General features: G+C 40.7%; 2 protein-coding genes across 5 annotated transcripts; one reads left to right on the top strand and one right to left on the bottom strand.

Annotated features, from left to right (window-relative positions):
- Window positions 1-330: 330 nt before the first annotated feature.
- Window positions 331-1,958, bottom strand: ROMO1 (reactive oxygen species modulator 1). The gene is made up of 3 exons (XM_011378334.2): window positions 1,775-1,958; window positions 1,455-1,585; window positions 331-516 (listed from the first exon to the last, which is right to left on the bottom strand). Exons 2-3 carry the CDS (start codon window positions 1,583-1,585, stop codon window positions 408-410), a joined length of 240 nt encoding a protein of 79 aa, XP_011376636.1. The 5' UTR covers window positions 1,775-1,958; the 3' UTR covers window positions 331-407.
- Window positions 1,863-17,602, top strand: NFS1 (NFS1, cysteine desulfurase). 4 transcript variants are annotated; one of them, XM_011378335.2, is made up of 13 exons: window positions 1,863-2,035; window positions 2,649-2,758; window positions 3,429-3,545; window positions 4,065-4,148; window positions 6,951-7,103; window positions 10,585-10,678; window positions 11,101-11,235; window positions 13,385-13,542; window positions 13,963-14,068; window positions 14,149-14,230; window positions 14,864-14,947; window positions 15,364-15,453; window positions 15,848-17,602. In XM_011378335.2, exons 1-13 carry the CDS (start codon window positions 1,939-1,941, stop codon window positions 15,909-15,911), a joined length of 1,374 nt encoding a protein of 457 aa, XP_011376637.1. In that variant the 5' UTR covers window positions 1,863-1,938; the 3' UTR covers window positions 15,912-17,602. The 4 variants fall into 4 exon arrangements, with proteins under 4 accessions (XP_011376637.1, XP_011376638.1, XP_023378024.1 ...); XM_011378336.2 differs by having other exon boundaries at window positions 1,906-2,035; window positions 2,685-2,758; XM_023522256.1 differs by lacking the exon at window positions 3,429-3,545 and having other exon boundaries at window positions 1,906-2,035; window positions 2,685-2,758.
- Window positions 17,603-18,122: the final 520 nt, after the last annotated feature.

The following is an 18,122-nucleotide window of genomic DNA, read 5'->3' as shown; positions in this document are numbered from 1 at the left end:
TCTGATCAAGCCAGCAGCTATTGTTGGACAATTTTTGGATGAACAACATACCACTGGAAATAAAACTTAGGGGTTAAAACCCTTTTGCACTTGTGAGCTTAAGGAAATCTAGACTTCATAGCTTGTTTTCACCTTCCAAATGGTTTAAAAGCATCAATGTTAAAAGACTGAGTAATAAGGGTTTACTAGGATCTATGAAAAGTGCTAGCTAGGCATGCAAACATTTTCTAGCTTTGAATTCAACAGATTACAAACCTACCTGGCCCATCTTAGAAAATCTCTAACCAAGCTAACAGGCTCTGAGAAAAAATGCCTCCAACACACTCAGACTACTTAAAAGTCTTTATTATATAGTACATGGGCTGAGACTGATGGCAGGGGGTTGATGTGGGCACCCACTGCCCTGATTAGCATCGGATGCCCATCCCGATAGCCATGAATGTGCCAAAGGTGCCGCCACTCTGCATCATGGTTTTCCCGATGCCGCCCATCAGCTCCCGACCCCGCATTCCGATCCTGAGAGGAGGAAACCAAGATGGGGCCAGTTGCGAACGAAAGTACTACACGGGGAGATAACCTTAACTGCCCTTTTCCAATGTGTGCTAATGATGAATCACATACTCCAGAAGTCTTGCAGTACATGATCCCTTCCCACCTGCGGTTAGGGCAAGTTGAAAAGTATCCATAGGAGACTAGAGGACTTAACTGCCTTCAGTTTGTGGGAGGCAGCAAATACAGTGTAAAGTACATGGACAAGGAAACCAGTTTTTGTGCTGGGTTTACCTCCAGGGTATATGTGATCCAATAAAGACAGCTGTTTTGTTGACGGTTTCCTAGTGTTCAATGATTGTGGAATCATTGTACAGGTTGTGTCAAGTGTAAAATGAGGATCATAACATTCGACAGTGATTGCCACAGTAAGTGCTCAGTAAATGGTAATTTACACTATGGAAAAATGGAAATAGTCTACCACATGTGAAAATGACATTTAAGGTGTAGAGTTTATCTGCTTATTTCTACATCCTGTTCTCAGTACAGTAAAATTGCTCGTTTCACTACGTGCTAATGGAAATAAGAAAATAGCGACAGTAGTAATAACCATTTATTGAGCACTTAATATATGACAGATTCTGAGCTAAGTGTGTTCTGACTTGATTCTTAAAACTATCAGAGTGATGTTACTGACCTCATTCTAAACTTTAGGTAACCCAGGCTCAAATTGCCTAAGGTTACAGAACGAGTAAAGGCCAGAAGTTGAGTCAGGGTTTCATATTATCAAGCACTGAAGCTTCCAACTTGTCCTTCCACACTGAAGGTAGTTAAGGAAATCAGTCTCGCTCTTTAGTGGGCAGCGAGGGAACGGGAACAAGGCAGACTATTCGGGCGCAGGCCTGAGTGGAGTGGGGCGGAAAGTCCGGTAGTCCCGGCCATAGGTTACCACCCGCGCCCCTCACCTGAGACAGGAAAAGGTGCCGAAGAGCGCCCCGGCCGCCATGCCCACGGCGCAACCCATCACAAAGCCCATCTTCACACGGTCGAAGCAGCTAGGCTGGGACTGTCCATAGGGACCTACGGCCACCGGCATCTGCGGGGTTCGAGCGTTAGGGAAATGGAGGCCTAGCCGCAAGCCCGAGAATCGGGCGGGGGCCAGAGGAAATAGATGGGGGGTGGGGCGGGGCGGGCCCAAGGGTTCGGGGAAGTCCAGGAAGGAAAATCAGCAGTAGCCCGATTCCATCGCCCTCTTAGAGTTCGGACCCCCGAGCCCCGACCTCACCTCGCTTGCTGTATCCGTCGCTCAGTTCCACGTCTCACACGGAACGCAAGGCGGAGCGCCGCTCGTGGCCCGAGGAATCGCTTCCGGGGCGCTGAGCAATACTTCCGGGAGTCCGTAACTGGGGACTGTAGCCGCTTGGGGCGAGGGGCTGTGCCACCGGGACCATGCTGCTGCGAACAGCTTGGAGGCGGGGGGCCGCGGCCCTGCTCTTGGCTCCCGGGCCGAAGCCCGAGGCGCTCGCTCGGGGTCTGCGCCTGCGCGGTACGCCCCAGGTTCCGCTTACTGCCACCCTTCCTGAAGACATTGACCCTTCAACTCTGCGCCGCTACGCATCTGAATATTCTTGAGCCTCCCTCTTCTGCTCGCTACCCAGACCCTCTCACCCTTCCCCGAGTCTGTACCCCTAACACTTTCTCAGGCCGGCCTTCAGAGAGGCTGACTTCGCCGCTTCCGCCTCAGATTGTGTCCCGCAGACCCTCAGCGGTTGAGACATGGCCTTCAGATCTCTGCGGGCCAACTTTTAGAGATGCTAGTCGTCCAGCCAGTAACCTTTGATGGAGATCTTACCTACTTTGTCTTCCCATTCCTTCTAAATGGCTTTGCCCTTTCAGAGTTCTCCCCACTCCCAACGATGCAATATGAATATTGTCCCAACATTCCTTCCAAGAACCCTGTCTCTGTCTCTTACCTCCTTTTACAGTTTGTTCAAATCCTTTTTTTTTTCTCTTTTCATTGAGATTTAACTCCAGCATGCCTTAAACTTACTTCACCTCCACCCGCTTTTACCCTCTGCTCTCTTGGATACTGTGTCTGTAGTTGCATCCCAACTCTCACTTGGCCACTAGGTTTCTTTCTTTTTTTTTTTTTTTGTCAGTTACAGACCATGTTCCCCAGTCTGCTGTTCCCTCAGATACAGCTACTGCTCCGGAGGTGGAGTCGGTGCTTCGTCCTTTGTATATGGATGTGCAAGCTACAACTCCTCTGGTAAGGATGGAAAGGCAACTTTTCCCAATGCTGTTTCTAGGAATTATATTGTAGAAGTGACAGTGTATAGAAATGGCTGGGTCCTTGTTGAACTAAGAGCCATTTAGAATTGTGTTGTGGGAAAAGCAATGAGCCAGAAGTTGTAGTCCACTAGAAATGGCCCAATTACTTAGTAGCTATTGATCTTGGTCAAATCACTTCAGAGCATGCACTGTAGTAGTATTTAAAACCTTGGGCTCTGGAATTAGCCAAACTGCTACTTAGTAGTTATGTGAATTTGGGCAAATAGTAAATGGATTGAGACATAAAGCAGCTTTTAGCAGCTTGGTACATGATAATGCAAGGTTTCACCAACATGGATTCTGTCATATCCTGGCCCCTTGTAGATCACATTTCTGGATTGAGGAATGAGAACACCTGCAGAAATGGCTGTCAGGACAAGGCCATGTTTGTAGATTACCTGGAGAGATGGTAGAATAGTCTAATTTAAGATAGATTGGGATTGGGAGTATATTAGGCTTATATTTGGTTAGTAACTGAGGATCTGGAAGAATGTTTGAGGCTTGATCTAGGCAGTGTCTGAGGGAAGTGTGTTGAGGCAGATCTGAGGGAAGGAGTGGGTCCTGAGTTCTATGGGCTCAAGGAAACTGATCTATTCTGTTGTGCTCAGGACCCTCGAGTGCTTGATGCCATGCTTCCTTACCTAGTCAACTACTATGGGAACCCACACTCCCGGACACATGCTTATGGCTGGGAGAGTGAGGCAGCCATGGAACATGCTCGCCAGGTTAGTACAGAAGAGTTTAGGAGGCACTGATGTCAGGGATTCAGTGGCCTGTGGGAGGCGTCTCCTTCCTGATAGGTGTGGGTGGAAGTAGAAATGGTTTGGGGCTCTTTCAGAAAGAGATTAAGAGAGCAGGCCTTGGAGTCCCTCTGAAGGCATTTGATTAGTCCCCCACATTTCCTAGCTAAATGACCTTTGGCAAGTTATCTAATTTCTCTAGGCCTCGGTTTCCTCACATTGCAAATGAGATTGTAATAGTTTCTATTCCTTATGGTTACTGGGTAGATTAAATGAGACAGTGCTAATGATGTGTTTTCTTAAAAACATCATCATCATCATCATCCTCATCATCATCATCATTATTTTATATTGGACTGGAAAAGAGCCTGGGATCTGGGATGTAAGCTTCTTGGGCAGTTGATAGAAAGCAGTGGAGCTCTTCTTGCTTAGAAGCTCTGTCCTGGTTAGAGCCAAGTACTTGCCTGGGAAACTGATGTTGCTTATTTCTTTCTTGGCTTGCAGCAAGTAGCATCTCTCATTGGGGCTGATCCTCGTGAGATCATTTTCACTAGCGGTGCTACTGAATCCAACAATATAGCAATTAAGGTAAGAGAAGGGAACCAGAGGGCTTATTTGGGCTTTCCTGACTTGAGAGATGATGTCCTTCCATCATTTGGGCTCATATATGTATCTCCCAGCCACTCACTCCTCCTGTTGTGAAGAGAAGACACAACACACTCTTTCTGATTTGCTTCTTTCTTCAACCCTTTGCAATCTAACTTAAGTCTTTGCTCCTATTGAACTGAATTCAGTAAGGAGTTAGATAGGAAAGGAGGTGGCTCTTGGACCATTAACCATTTGGTGTTTTGGATGGCAGCTACTTCAGAGAGTGGATCATGGTGACTTAACCCTTTTCCCTATGCTTTTGATCTAGTCACCATGAAGTCCAGAATGCGCTCGTAATTGGCATGTTTCTCAGCTTCACCATTATATATATGATTTCAGGGCTACCTTCCTGTCAGCCATACCTTTTTTTTCTTTTCAGGTATGTTTGCAACAAGTTCCTCCCTTTTCTTTAGATGTCCCCATTTTCAAGTACTCGTTGCTGTGGTGCCTTCTGCCAGCATCACTTGGTCACCCATTCTGGGATCAGTCACAGTGTCCATGGGATATATAGAACTTTGGTACTTAAAAAAGTAAAATTCCACTCTTACTCATGTTGGTGTTTCATAGAACATAATCATCTTTGTTTGGGCCTGGTAGCCAGCATCATCTATGTAAATGCTCAGGCTCTGATAAATTGTGGGCTGCTGTATGTTCAACTCTGGCTTCACCCTCTCTCACCATTGTCTTTCAACTGTGCTTCCAGTGTTGGTTTTTTTCTGAGCTTGGCCTGACTATAAGAGGTCTGGGACAGGCTCCAGAATCATCAACATTCTTCCTGGTCCTGTTAGCAGGAAAGTGTCCTTCCTTGGGACTGCAGAAACCACAGAGCCAGGGTGGAGGTCCCTTGATGGGGACGGTTTCAAAACTTTGAAAATGTTTGTTTTTAAAGTCTCCACAGATCCCAAAACTAGAGGGCAGAGATTGCTAAGAATAGTTGTGATGGTGTTTTCTTTAGTCTCCTGATGAGTAGAGTAAATGTCTTTCTACTGTTAGAGCATTCTGCACTGTGGGTAAGTGAGATTAGAGAGGGAGGAAACTTTTAAATGTTTTCCTTTTTATGTTTCTCATCCTTGAGAACATACAGTTTTTATGTAGTTATAATTTTGGCCTAATTAGTTTTACATTCTGCTTCTAAAGTGAGTATTATACGCTCTAGGGGGATGGGGTTACACATTTTATTTCTTTTAATTTTTAAAAAGTAATTCATGCATTTGTGTTAAGATTTTTTAACACTGTAGAAAAGTTTGAAACAAAGTATAAGTCTTCCTCTTCTTCCTCTCCTATTTTGACCCTATTCCTGCTCTGCAAAGTTAATTCTGTTAGTTCTAAACTGCTTCTTAATATTGTTCCAGAAAAATTATCCATACATACGAATTTGCTTTTAATATTTTCACAAATTGTGGCATGCCATATTTATTTTTCTGTAACCATTTATAACATATCCTGTATTCTTCCATTTAAAACTCCATTATTAATATAACTACATTCTTTTTTATGGAATTGTTATCACAAAATTCATTGTTGTATTCATTTCTCTTATTGGTTATATTTCATCTTTCCATTTTTTAAGGATTGTAAGTATAACTACAGTATATTTTGTCTCTGTAGCTTTATCTAGTTTTTGAAATATTTCTCTAAGGTAAACTCCCAAAAGATGAATCACAGTTAAAGAATGTGAATACAGCTTTTAAGATATCTTTCTAAATACTTCTCTAAAGAGTTATAGAATAAATATTGGCATTAGCAAGGTATAAGTGTCTGAGTTTAATTTCTACAGTGCCAGCTTTGTGTATCAGTATCACCATATTTGCATGTTTTACTGTTAAATACAAATAAAAGAGAGTGGCTTTTGCTTGGGATGCAAGAGTCCTAGGTATGTTCCCTATTTTCTATGTATTTGGTCTTTGTCCTCTGTTCCTGGTACAGAGCTTCAAAAACCCTTGGAGTTTCCTGAATAATGAGATTGTCTTTTGTTATTCAAAAGAAACCCCTTTGGACCATGCCTAGGTTTATGGTAACGAGGTGATTCATGGTGGGCCCTCAGTTTCAAGGGACAAGCTCCACTCCAGAAAGATCAAACATGCGATTAGAGCTCTGCTGCCCTCTGGGGAGGAAAGTGGAGCTGGAGATTGAGTTCAGTCCTGTGGCCAATGATATAATCAGTTGTGCCTATGTAATGAAACCCCTATAAAAACTCTGGACAACGAGGCGGAGGAGCTTCCAGGTTGGTGAATTCATGGGTATGCTGAGAAGGTGGTGTGCCTAGATTTTATGAGGAGAGGGCATGAAAACTCTGTGCCCCTCTCCACACCTCACCCTATGCATCTCTTCCACTTGGCTGTTCCTGAGTTGTATACGTTATAATAAAACTCTAACCATAAGTACAGTGCTTTCAGTGAGTTCTATGAGTTGTTCTGGTGAATTATTGAACTTTAGGGGGCTGTGGGAAGCCCTGAATTTGTAGCCAGCTGGCCAGAAGTATAGGTGGATGGTTTGTGCCACCCAGGCTGGCATTTGAAGTGGGAGCAGTCTTGTGGAACTGAGCCCTTTAATTTGTGGGATTTGCACTAACTCTAGGTAGTTAGCATTAGAATTAAATTGATTTGTAGGACACCCAATTGGTGTTGGAGAATTGATGTGGAAGCATACCACCTTTGCTCACTTTTCCTTTATAAATGGGATGAAAATCATTGCTATCTCTCTGAGTATATTCTTCTCCCTTCCACTACCACCAATTTCTAGGGGGTGGCTAGATTCTACAGGTCACGGAAAAAGCACTTGATCACCACCCAGACAGAACACAAATGTGTCTTGGACTCTTGCCGTTCATTGGAAGCTGAGGGCTTTCAAGTCACCTACCTCCCAGTGAAGAAGAGTGGGATTATCGACCTTAAGGTAGGAGCGGCTCTTGGCAGGAGGGTAAAAATTGGAGGAGCTTGGCTTCACCCTGTAAATCTGTCTCTTCGAGCTTGAAGGACTAGATCTAATGGTGAAGGTGGGGGCTTAGAGAAATAGGCCTGGCAGAGAAACCAAAAGTATGTTCCTGTTGAATATGTATCATCTTCCTTTTCTCTGGAAGTTGTGTTTCTCAGCTTTGTTGGTGCTTACTGGTTTGTATGGGAGTCACTGGGCATGTGTGCAGGATGCCAGGAGCTCATACTCACCATGGCAATGCTCTAGCTTCTTCCTCCCCTGCACTGATATCTCTCTTCCCTTTAAAGAGGTATAGTTTTTTAAAAGAATATTTCCCTTATGGGCCCATATCCTTATTTGTCCATTTTGGGTGTTAAGTCCAAGCATATCGTCCACCAGATTTTGGATATTAGCATTCCTAGACAAATCCTAAGATGCAGTTTGTGGACAGAACCTTGTCATGTGCAAATAGAGATATTTTTACTTCTTCCTTTCCAACCTGGAGACCTTTTATTTCTTTTTCTTGCTTAAAATCCTGGCAGGAACTTGTAGTTGTTCCTGTTGTTAGATGTTACACAAAAGCTTTCAACGTTAAGTATGATGTTAGTTGTGGATTTTACATAGCTGTTCTTTCATAGATGTCTTTTTATCAGGAAGTTCTCTTTTCTTAAATTATTTTTAATCAAGAAAGGCTATTGGTTTTTTATCAGTTGCCTTTTTTGTGTCTGTTGAGATGATACTGTGTTTTTGTTCTCTATTCTGTTAACATGGTATATACACCAATTGATTTTTTTGTATATTGAATTTTTATTCCTGGATTGAATTCCACTTGATCATGGTGTGTGATCCTTTCTATGTGTTGCTAGATTTGGTTTGCTAGTATTTTGTTAAGGATCTTTGCATTTGTGTTCATTAAGGATATTGATCTATAGTTTTCTTGTGATATCTTTGCCTGGTTTTGCTATCAGGGTAACACTTGTCTCAGAATAGACATGATTATAACCTGCTGTTTCAGTTTTACTGATCACTGCACCCTTCACAAAACCCTCCATGTCAGCCAAACTGCTTTCACATCTCTCTCATGTGCCCTGGCCAGTCCTATTTTGGGCCTGATCTTATATATCCCCTCACTTTTGATCTATTCTCCTTTTCTTTGTACTTACCTTAATTTTCTTCCTCTTTTAAAAACTCAAGCCTCCCCTCTTTCATAGAATCTCTATGGCTGTTCCAACCCTTTTTAATCTCTTTTCTAAATTCCCTCAATTACTTAAAGGCTTATTATTACTTCTATGCTCTGTTGTATACATATGTCTATCTCTCCACTAGGCTGTTTCTTGAGTGCTAGGAGCACATATTTTCTGTATTTTTATTTTTCATAATACTTAACATAGTGTCTTTCACTTCATAGCATTTCTTGTGCCATAGTCCTAGGCACTGGGGATAGAGGGATGAACAAGACAAGCCTAGAGCCCATGTTCAGGGAGCTTACATTCTAGTGAAGGGGACAGTTAACATGTAAACAAACACATAAATGAAATAATTATGAATTGAGATAAATGCTATAAGAAAGCAAACAAGAAACTGAGAGAAACAACATTGAGAACCTACATTAGACCAGTGTCAGGGAAAACATTGATGTTGGGAGGTGATTAATAATTCCTTTAAGATAAATGTTTTAGATGTGGTCCCTACCTCGGTATTGTAAATAGTAACCTTGTTTTTTGCTACTTACTTTGTTCTTTGCAGCTTACTTTTGACAATCTAACATAGGAAAGTCTCCCCCTCTTTTTTAAATTAAACTTTTAATTTTTAAATAATTGTAGGTTCACATGCAGTTGAAAGAAATAACACAGAAAGATTTCATGTACCCCTTACTCAGTTTCTCTCAATAATAAGATCTTGCAAAAGTACAGTACAATATCACAACTAGGATATTCACATTGATACAATCTACCAATCATCCCGATTTCTTCAGTTTTACTTGTACACACTTGTGTGTGTATTTAGTTCCATGCAATTTCATCAAGTGTTGGTTTGAGTAACCACTACCAGTCAAAATACAGTTTCATCACTATAATGATGCTTCATGTTGTTCTTTTAAACCACTAATTTGATCTTCATTTCTTTAATTTTGTCATTTCAATAATATTACATAAATGGAATCATAGAGCATGTAACCTTTCAGGATTGGCTTTTTTCACTTAGCCTAAATCTTTGGTAAGTCATTTACATTGTTGCGTGTCTCAGTAGTTTGTTTCTTTTAATTGCTGAATAGTATTCCATATATGGATGTACCACAATTTGTTTAACCATTCACATGTTGAAGTATATTTGGGTTCTTTCTAGGTTTTGGCTATTATGAGTAAAGCTACCATGAATGTTTATGTATAGTTTTTTTTGGTGTGAATTTATAAGTTTTCACTTCCCTGAGATAAATAAATGCCCAAGAGTGCAGTTACTGGGTCATCTGGTGATTTCATATCATACTTAGTTTGTCGATGTAGGAACATCCAAACCTATAGAGAATTTTTATAAGTTTATTTGAGCCAAACTGATGACATGCCAGGAAGCAAGATCTGAAATGAAATGCTCTGGAGAGTGACACTTTTTCAGTTTCTTTTAAACATTTGGAATTAAGGAGGGAACTACAGAAGATTACATGAAGGTGAGAGAAAGCTTAAGGCAGAGAACTCTCTGATTGGATTACAGGATAGGAAACAAGATTATGTGTTCCCTTGAAGGCCTTTGAGGAGTTCTGAAAAAGACCATTACTCTGGCATTTCAAAAGTGTGATAACCCAGATGCACAAGGATAATGGACAAGGCTTGCTTAAGGAGAAGATAAAACTTTTACTAAAATAATTTTATACTTTGGGTGGTAGACAGGCAATAGAATATACAAATGATAAATTATAATGTACACCTGAAAATTATAGAATTGTATTAACCAATGTTACCCCAATAAACTTAATTAAAAAAAAAAAATTATGGCTAGGTGGAAAACCAGAGGAGAGGAGCAATTAGGAGGATCGTTTTTATAAACTATGTAAATGTCTAACCAATGTACTGTATACTTGAAACTAATTTAAGTAAGTAAGTAAATAAATAAATAAATAAAGTTTTAGGCCTGAGGCTGTGATTACCCACCATGACCTACTCAGGAATTATGATCAGATCACCCTGTGAGGTTACTTTTGGACACTTATTAATTACAGCGCAATCCTATTTTGTTCACAAGTTTTTTAAAGAACAAAAACTGTCAAAGTGTTTTCCAGTGCACTGTACCATTTTACATTCCAATAAATGAATGCATCTTTGCCAATATTTTGTGTTGTCACTATTTTTATTTAAACCAGTCTGATAGGTGTATAGCAAAAGGCCCCTTTCAAAGACTAAGCTTGCCTATATTCTAAGTCAAGGGGAACTTGATGGTACTATAGTCTTCTTACTCTTGATATTTTTAGGAACTAGAGGCTGCCATCCAGCCTGATACGAGCCTGGTTTCTGTCATGACTGTGAACAATGAGATTGGAGTGAAACAGCCCATTGCAGAAATAGGTGAGTATCATGGGTGGACCCTGATGCTTGCTCAGCACTGGGATTCATCAGAACATCTCTTTATTATGCTCAGTTAGAGCAAGAGACTCACCATTTAACCTCTTAGTCACATTAGCAAATAGATCTGTTAATCTTCGCCTTTTAAATCAAAAAGGATCTAAAATTTAATCTGATTTTTTGAAAGGCCAGGTAAGAAGAGTTGTGCATCCCTACATCAGGGGTGTTTCAATTTGGTTCTTTGAACTTGATTTCATTTATTCTAGTCAAGAAAGCTAGAGCTGAGAGAGAGAAGTAATTTACTATATGGCTAGATGCTAATGCCAGATGCAGTTTTGTCTTAGAACTCATGGTACCTTGTGGGACCACTGCCAGCTGACTTCCCAACATTGTGCTATGGTTCTTTCCCTCTGTTGTTTCCTCAGGGCGGATTTGCAGTTCCAGAAAGGTATATTTCCATACGGATGCAGCCCAGGCTGTTGGAAAAATCCCACTTGACGTCAACGACATGAAAATTGATCTCATGAGTATCAGTGGTCACAAAATCTATGGTCCTAAAGGTACCAAGCCCTCCTAGAGTACCTCTGCTCTGTACTCCTGGTAAACCCTTTGACACATGTTCCTTGGACTCATTTGGGACTGCCATTGTTCTCAGAGGAAGTTGTAAATTCAGAGTGCCTTGCAGAATGCAGGTGTCATTTAGCAATAGTCAGGGATACTTGCCTATTTGTAGATCCTTGTGGTTACTATGTAGCAGACCATTCTACCCTGTTCTCTTTAGAAAATCCTTAGCATGTAGACATTTAGTTTAGGAACAGGGGGTTTTGTCACATCAAATTTTGCTACATAAGTCCAGCTACCTTGTCTGCTCCTATGATACGTAGAGCAATATTTTTTTAAGTCCTTTAAACCCCCCACTTCCACCCTCCAGTATCTTACTTTAGCCTAGGGGAAGATTGTGTGGGCTTTTACATCTCTTGGTGTTTGTTCCTAGACTTGTAGTCCGTGCTCCTGTTAGTCTCACAAGAATACTTGTCCATTCCCTATGGTCCTATTAGCCTAGGGATGTTTTCTAGCTAGAATTCTGCCTCTTCACCCCAACCTTTATGATGATACTGTTCTCTATTTTATGGAGGTACCCATAAAAAAAACAAACAACCCCTCCTCTGTCTTTGGGGTGAGGGCCTGTGGTGGTTGGTTGGTGTGCCAGTACACTTTCTATGTCTGCAGGGTGTATCATCTGGGTATATGTACACCTTGTGGAAAAAGGTATGATAACACCTGGAAGTATGTAAGATGGCTTTTTCTAAAGGTTTCCAGAGGTTGCAGAGAGTGTTTTTGTGAACTGTTATTTTAAAAAGCCCAACAGCAATGCTATATTTAACTAAAATGTTGCCTTTACTGGCTTTAATTGAAGATATATGTATTTTGATAAAACCAATTAACTCATATTGAGCAGAGTTCTGATCTGTGCTTAAATGTGTACAGGTATCATTGACAATCCAAAGTCTTGCTTTCTGAACTCAGGATCTAAGTAGATTTAGGTAACATTTTTTCCTTCAGTATCTAGACATGGAATCTGAGCATTTGCTCTCTGAATTTGGGAACTGCAGAGATTCAGATAGTGTTGGATGCTTGAATTTGATTTTCTTTTTAATGAGAAAATGAACAAATTATTTTAAAACTCGGATCCTTCATAATAAATTTAGGAACCACTGCTTTAATTTTTATTAATCTCTGCCTAAATAGTTGTTCTGTGTGAGAGAAGATGAACTTCATCAAGGACTCACTCTATTCAAAAACCCTTGATTACTTAGCGAATATCTTTGCACATTCATGTTCATATTTTGGTATGAAATTCCAGTAGGTAGGTTTGCTGAGTCACGGGCCATACGTATTTTTAAGTTTTGATAGACCCTGGGAGATTGTGCTATTTTTTTACTTCCATTTTTATTCTATTTAGGCAAGGTAATATATTCACATGGTTCCAAATTCAAAAGCTACAAAAAGGTACAGGGTAGAAAGTCTTTTACCTCCATCTCCCAGCCGTGTAGTTTTCCCTTTGGGGAGGCAGTTTCTTGAGTATTTTTCCAGAATTATTCTATTTGCAAACACATATATACTTCCTCTCCTCCCTCTCTGTTTTTTTACTCAAAAGATAGCATACTATACTCATTGTTCTGTGTTTGTTTGTTCTTTTAACCTAACAGTACATCTTCTTTTTTTAAAAAAACTGAAGTATAGACTTTATTAAGATTTCACCAGTTTTCTAACAATGTATCTTGGAGATTTTACAGTGGCAGTACAGGAGCTTCTTCATTCTTTTACCCACCTGCTTTATATTTCATCATATGGATGTATTGTAATTTATTTGCCCTTTCCCCTAATGATGGGCATCTAAGTCATTTCCTCTTTTTTTGATATTATGAATAATGCTGCATTGATTTCATTTAACATAAGGAGCTACTTTAAACTTAAAATGACCAAAAGGTCATTACTTCTTCTGGTAGTTATCCCCCTGATGTTAAATAATTTTGATAAATATTATGCTTTTACTGCTGTTTTTTCTTTTCTTCCAACTTTTTTTATTTTGAAAGATTTCAAGCTTATAGAAAAGTTTAAAGAATATTTTGACCCTTTCAGAAAGTGATATTGTGTTTCATATGCATTTTTCTTTTTCTCTTTTTTGTAACAAACTTTGTTTCCCAGGGGTTGGTGCCATCTATATTCGCCGCCGGCCCCGCGTGCGTGTGGAGGCCTTGCAGAGTGGAGGGGGACAGGAGCGGGGTATGCGGTCTGGGACAGTGCCCACACCCTTGGTGGTGGGGCTGGGGGCTGCGTGTGAGGTGGCACAGCAAGAGATGGAGGTATGGAGAGAGCATTTCCCTCCCTCAACTTCTTCCCCTGTGCTGGGTCTCTTATCGGAGGCTTCTCGGCATGACTGAGTCAGATCTCTGCCAGAAGAGGAGGTTTTAAGAACACTATCCTTGACCCAGTGCCACTAACATCTTATTCTGAGGGAGGTGTTATAGGCTCTAAAATTCAGGCCCTTTTAGTAATGATCAGTTTGTTTATTTCTGGGTTGTTGGAACCACATGTCTAGTTATTGAGCATGTTTGCTCGTCAGGCACTATGCTCAGTGCTGGGGATACAGTGGCCTCTATGAGTAACACAGGACAATAGGTGGGTCTGAGGTAGTCACTTATGGGCACGAAGGGCTCCATATCCTGTGTGTTTCTGAGCCGTTGATGGTCACTGTGCTTAGTTCTGCCTTGCCTGCTCCTTAGTATGACCATAAGCGAATTTCAAAGTTAGCGGAGCGGCTAATACAGAAGATAATGAAGAACCTTCCAGATGTGGTGATGAATGGGGACCCTGAGCACCATTATCCAGGTATGAAAATGCCCTTTCTATCACCATTCTGGAAAAGCCTGAGACTCCGAGATTCTTCTTATACTGGTTCTTTCTTCCAGGCTGTATCAACCTCTCCTTTGCATATGTGGAAGGGGAGAGTCTGCTAATGGCACTCAAGGATGTTGCCTTATCTTCGGGGAGGTAAGTTGGACTGGATAGACAGGGACTGTGGCAGGACCGATTAACTTGGCTTTTAAGTTATAACAGATTATTAAGCTTCTCAGTGTGGAGATAACAGGCACAAGAGCTCTCAGTTAAGAGTAAAGGTCATTTTGTAAGTGCCTTTTTTTTTTAGCTGGCTGGGCACAGGCTGAAGTTTGCCACCCTAGGAGGGCTTCCTAGGGTGGAATTTTGTGCCTTTTTGGTCCCAGGAAATGCCTGTATCTGTTCTAGTATTATATTAGGAGTTTTGTTGCAGGCCTTCAGAATTAAAGTATGCTTCAAAGGCCATTCAGGCTGCTACAAGATGGTGCAATCAGTCATAGGGGAGTGAGCACATATTCTGTTGCCTTTTGTTGTCAGAGCAGCTCATGTGATGTCATGCTTTGGTAGTGTCCTTGCTCAAGGAGTTTATCCTCCGTAGAGGCCAGAGGTGCTGGGTTTACATCCTGAAAATGCAGGCAGCATCAGGCCCTTTAGCTCTGCCAGATTAGAATGTGTCTTGTCTCCACGGCATAACTCTAAAGACCTGAGGGGTGGGAGCAAGATTGGGGTTTGGTGCTAAAAGCAGATGTTGATGATGAACTGAGCAAGGCTCTGTATCTTTCTCCTCAGTGCCTGCACCTCTGCATCCCTGGAGCCCTCTTATGTCCTTCGAGCAATTGGCACTGATGAAGATTTAGCTCATTCTTCTATCAGGTTAGTCATTTGAGCTGCAACATTTATGAAAGGCATCTTCTTTTGTATTTTTCATCTCCTGTTGTGGTATTCCTCAATTTGGTTTTCCTTGTCCCTTCTTAATTCATGAAAGTTTCTAGAGCAGTGGTTCTTGGACTTCATTGAATATCACCCGGGAAGTTTGTGTAAGATGAAGATTTCTGAGTTCCACACTCAGAGATTCTGGTTCATTAGGTCTGGAGGAGGAGGAAATTTCTTCTCAGATGGTTCTAATGTGGCTGGTGCACAAACCATATTCTGAGAAACTCTGACCTAGAGGGGAGGGACCATTTCGCTTCAAGTCTTTTGTGGAATAGATCCTCACTGAGTATTTGCTGAATGAATTTACCCCAGTGCTAGAGCTCTGAAGCAGAATTCTTCTCCTGTGCTTTTTTCAGGTTTGGCATTGGCCGTTTCACTACAGAGGAGGAAGTGGACTACACAGTGGAGAAGTGCATTCATCATGTGAAACGTCTTCGAGAAATGAGGTATGCACTGTTGTACCTGAGACTCTTTGGAAGAAATTGCAGTGCTGACTCCTCTCTTGTCCTCAGGCTCCGTGTTCACACAGCCACAAACCAAAGTTTGAGAATACTTGGATTTTAGGACTTAGAAGTTCTACAAAGCAAGAAAGTAGATCTCCTCAGCTACTTGTTTCCAGAATAGGGAAGAGTATTTTTAAAAACTAAAGAACTACATAAATTCAGATGTTTTTTGTTGTTACTGATAGTATTAATAGTTGTCATTGCAGCAATATCAATACAAAATTAGTTATTTATAGATTAAATATAGGAAAACTTCCTTTTAGATAGGATCCTTGGCCTAGGAACCAATGTTGGCTTCCTAAGCCCTCACTCATCCAATACCTCTTTTCTTTGGCAGCCCCCTCTGGGAGATGGTGCAGGATGGCATTGACCTTAAGAGCATCAAGTGGACCCAACATTAGCAATATGGGCCTCTGACTTTGTGCTGGTCTGGCAGCTCCTGCCTCATCAACCCATGCAGAGTCTGGTACCTTGTTATACCCAGTGGATGCTCCATGTTCAAACCAGAATTAGTAGAGACAAGCTGACTTCAGCATCAGCCCACCTCCAAGACAGAATCACAAGAAAACTCTTTCCCCAGCCTCAGCTTCTTTGGTGGAGAACACTACCCATTTTTCTCCAAGAGTCTTTCTCAGGTCTTACAGCGAGTGGGTGTCTCACTCTGAGACAGGAGGGACGTTGTTATGGTATTGCTGCTGGACGTGTCTGTATCCTCAGTGGAGAGAGCCAGAGGAACTGAAAGAACACTGTTCGGGGATCCTGATGCTGTACATGGTCATTTTTGTTGCTTATTGCTGCTCAGCAAGACTGACTCCCTTCAGGAACAAGCATAATCAACTTTGATTTAATCTTTTTTTGTGGCTCCAAAGGCCACCTCTGCATATTGGCTGTAGATCGAACAGAAAACTTCTTAGAAGGCTTGTCTCCTTTCTGTTCTTGTCCTCTTTTCTTTCTTTTGACCTAGTGGAGCGAGAAATATGACTGTACACATTATTCTAATTTGTTTCTTTTAAAAATTTTGTTAATTTGCAGATTAGAGAAATAAAATCACCTTCTTCTGTTTACTCTGTGACTTTATGAGAAGCTCAGGGAAAATTCCAAGCTGTGCTTGAGAATTGTAGAGCACACTACTATTCCACTTGATTTCTGTAGATGACTCATTCTGCTTGCATATATATTCATTCAGCAGTTGAGTGCCTATCAGGAGCCTGACATTGTACTGGGTATTGAGGATACACTGGTTAACAGGACCAAAAAGGACCCTGCCCTCATCGAGCTTTCATTCTTATAACGACACAGAAAATAACAAGTAAACAAATAAGGCTATTATAGATTGTGATGGGTACTATGGAAAAAATAGAGTGGTAAGAAGAAATAATGGGTGTACTAGGAAAGCTTTTTGAAGATGTGTTATGTAAAAACATAATTTCGAGCCATGGAAAGATGAGCGAGGATGAGAACAAGCAGCAAAAGCAAAAGGCCTGAATTATGAAAAATCATGGTGTGCTTGAGAAACCAATAGAAGGCCCGTGCAACTAGAGTAGTTTTTTTCCATTTATAAGTCTGAAAACCATAGACGGGTAATTATCAGCACACACACACACACATACACTCACACAGAGTATATCATACATATTTAAAGTGTTTTATTTTGATTACATATTTGAATGTGTATGCCAAGTTGTAAATGTATTTATGTGGATGATAGTTAAAAAAGTTTGAAAGATAGGCTAAAGTATGGTACATGCAGATGAACAGGGGAAGGAGAAGAGGAAATTATAGAAATTCTTTAAATTTTTTTATTTGAATAATTTTAGATTTATAAAAAGGCTGCAATGTCCATCACACAATTTCCTTTGATTTTAACATCTTATGTGAAACTATGGTACATTTGTCAAAACTAAGATCAACATCTAGACATTAGTATTAAAGATTTTTTTTCAGATTTCATAAGTTTTCCCACTAATGTCCTTTTTCTGTTCCAGTATCCGATCCTGGATACCACATTGCATTTAGTAGGTTTTGCTTTTAATGAATTACATATTATACTTACAAAGAGTATATTTAATAAAGTATAGGTTTGGTTAAATTGAAGCCTTGTTTTGTTATTTGCTAGTTTTGGCACATTGGGCTAGCACCAGGCAAGTCTGCTACACAAATTTTCCCAAAAGCTGTAGTTACAGAGTTGTGAGAATTTAGTCCCTGATTTTGTTGACTCCTCGTGGCTTTCTGATTTGGAAGATTAGTTCAATTATGGTGACATTCATCAAGATATAGGGTATAGGCAGGAGCAGTGCAGTTGGGAGGTTTGGACCAAAGCAGCATCAGAATAATTTTTCTATAATAAAATATTTTCTATAATAAAATAATTTTTCTATAATAAAATATTTTCTATGATAACACTCCACGTGCAGCTGTGGAGGGGTTAATGAAGACTGATGGATAAGGCTCCCTGGATTGAAAATTGTAAAAGAAAAAGCATCAGCTTTCGGTTCTGTCAGGGAATCATCAATAGAACTAGGCAACACTTTGCGGTCCTTTTAATCTTCAAAACAGTTATGCGAAGTAGGTACTATTTCCCTCTTATTGCAAAAGCTTGAAGAAATGAAGCA

This window comes from Pteropus vampyrus, unplaced genomic scaffold (assembly GCF_000151845.1).
Source record: "Pteropus vampyrus isolate Shadow unplaced genomic scaffold, Pvam_2.0 Scaffold336, whole genome shotgun sequence".
Classification (NCBI taxonomy): Eukaryota; Metazoa; Chordata; class Mammalia; order Chiroptera; family Pteropodidae; genus Pteropus; species Pteropus vampyrus.
This window is presented reverse-complemented; position numbering and strand designations above follow the sequence as displayed.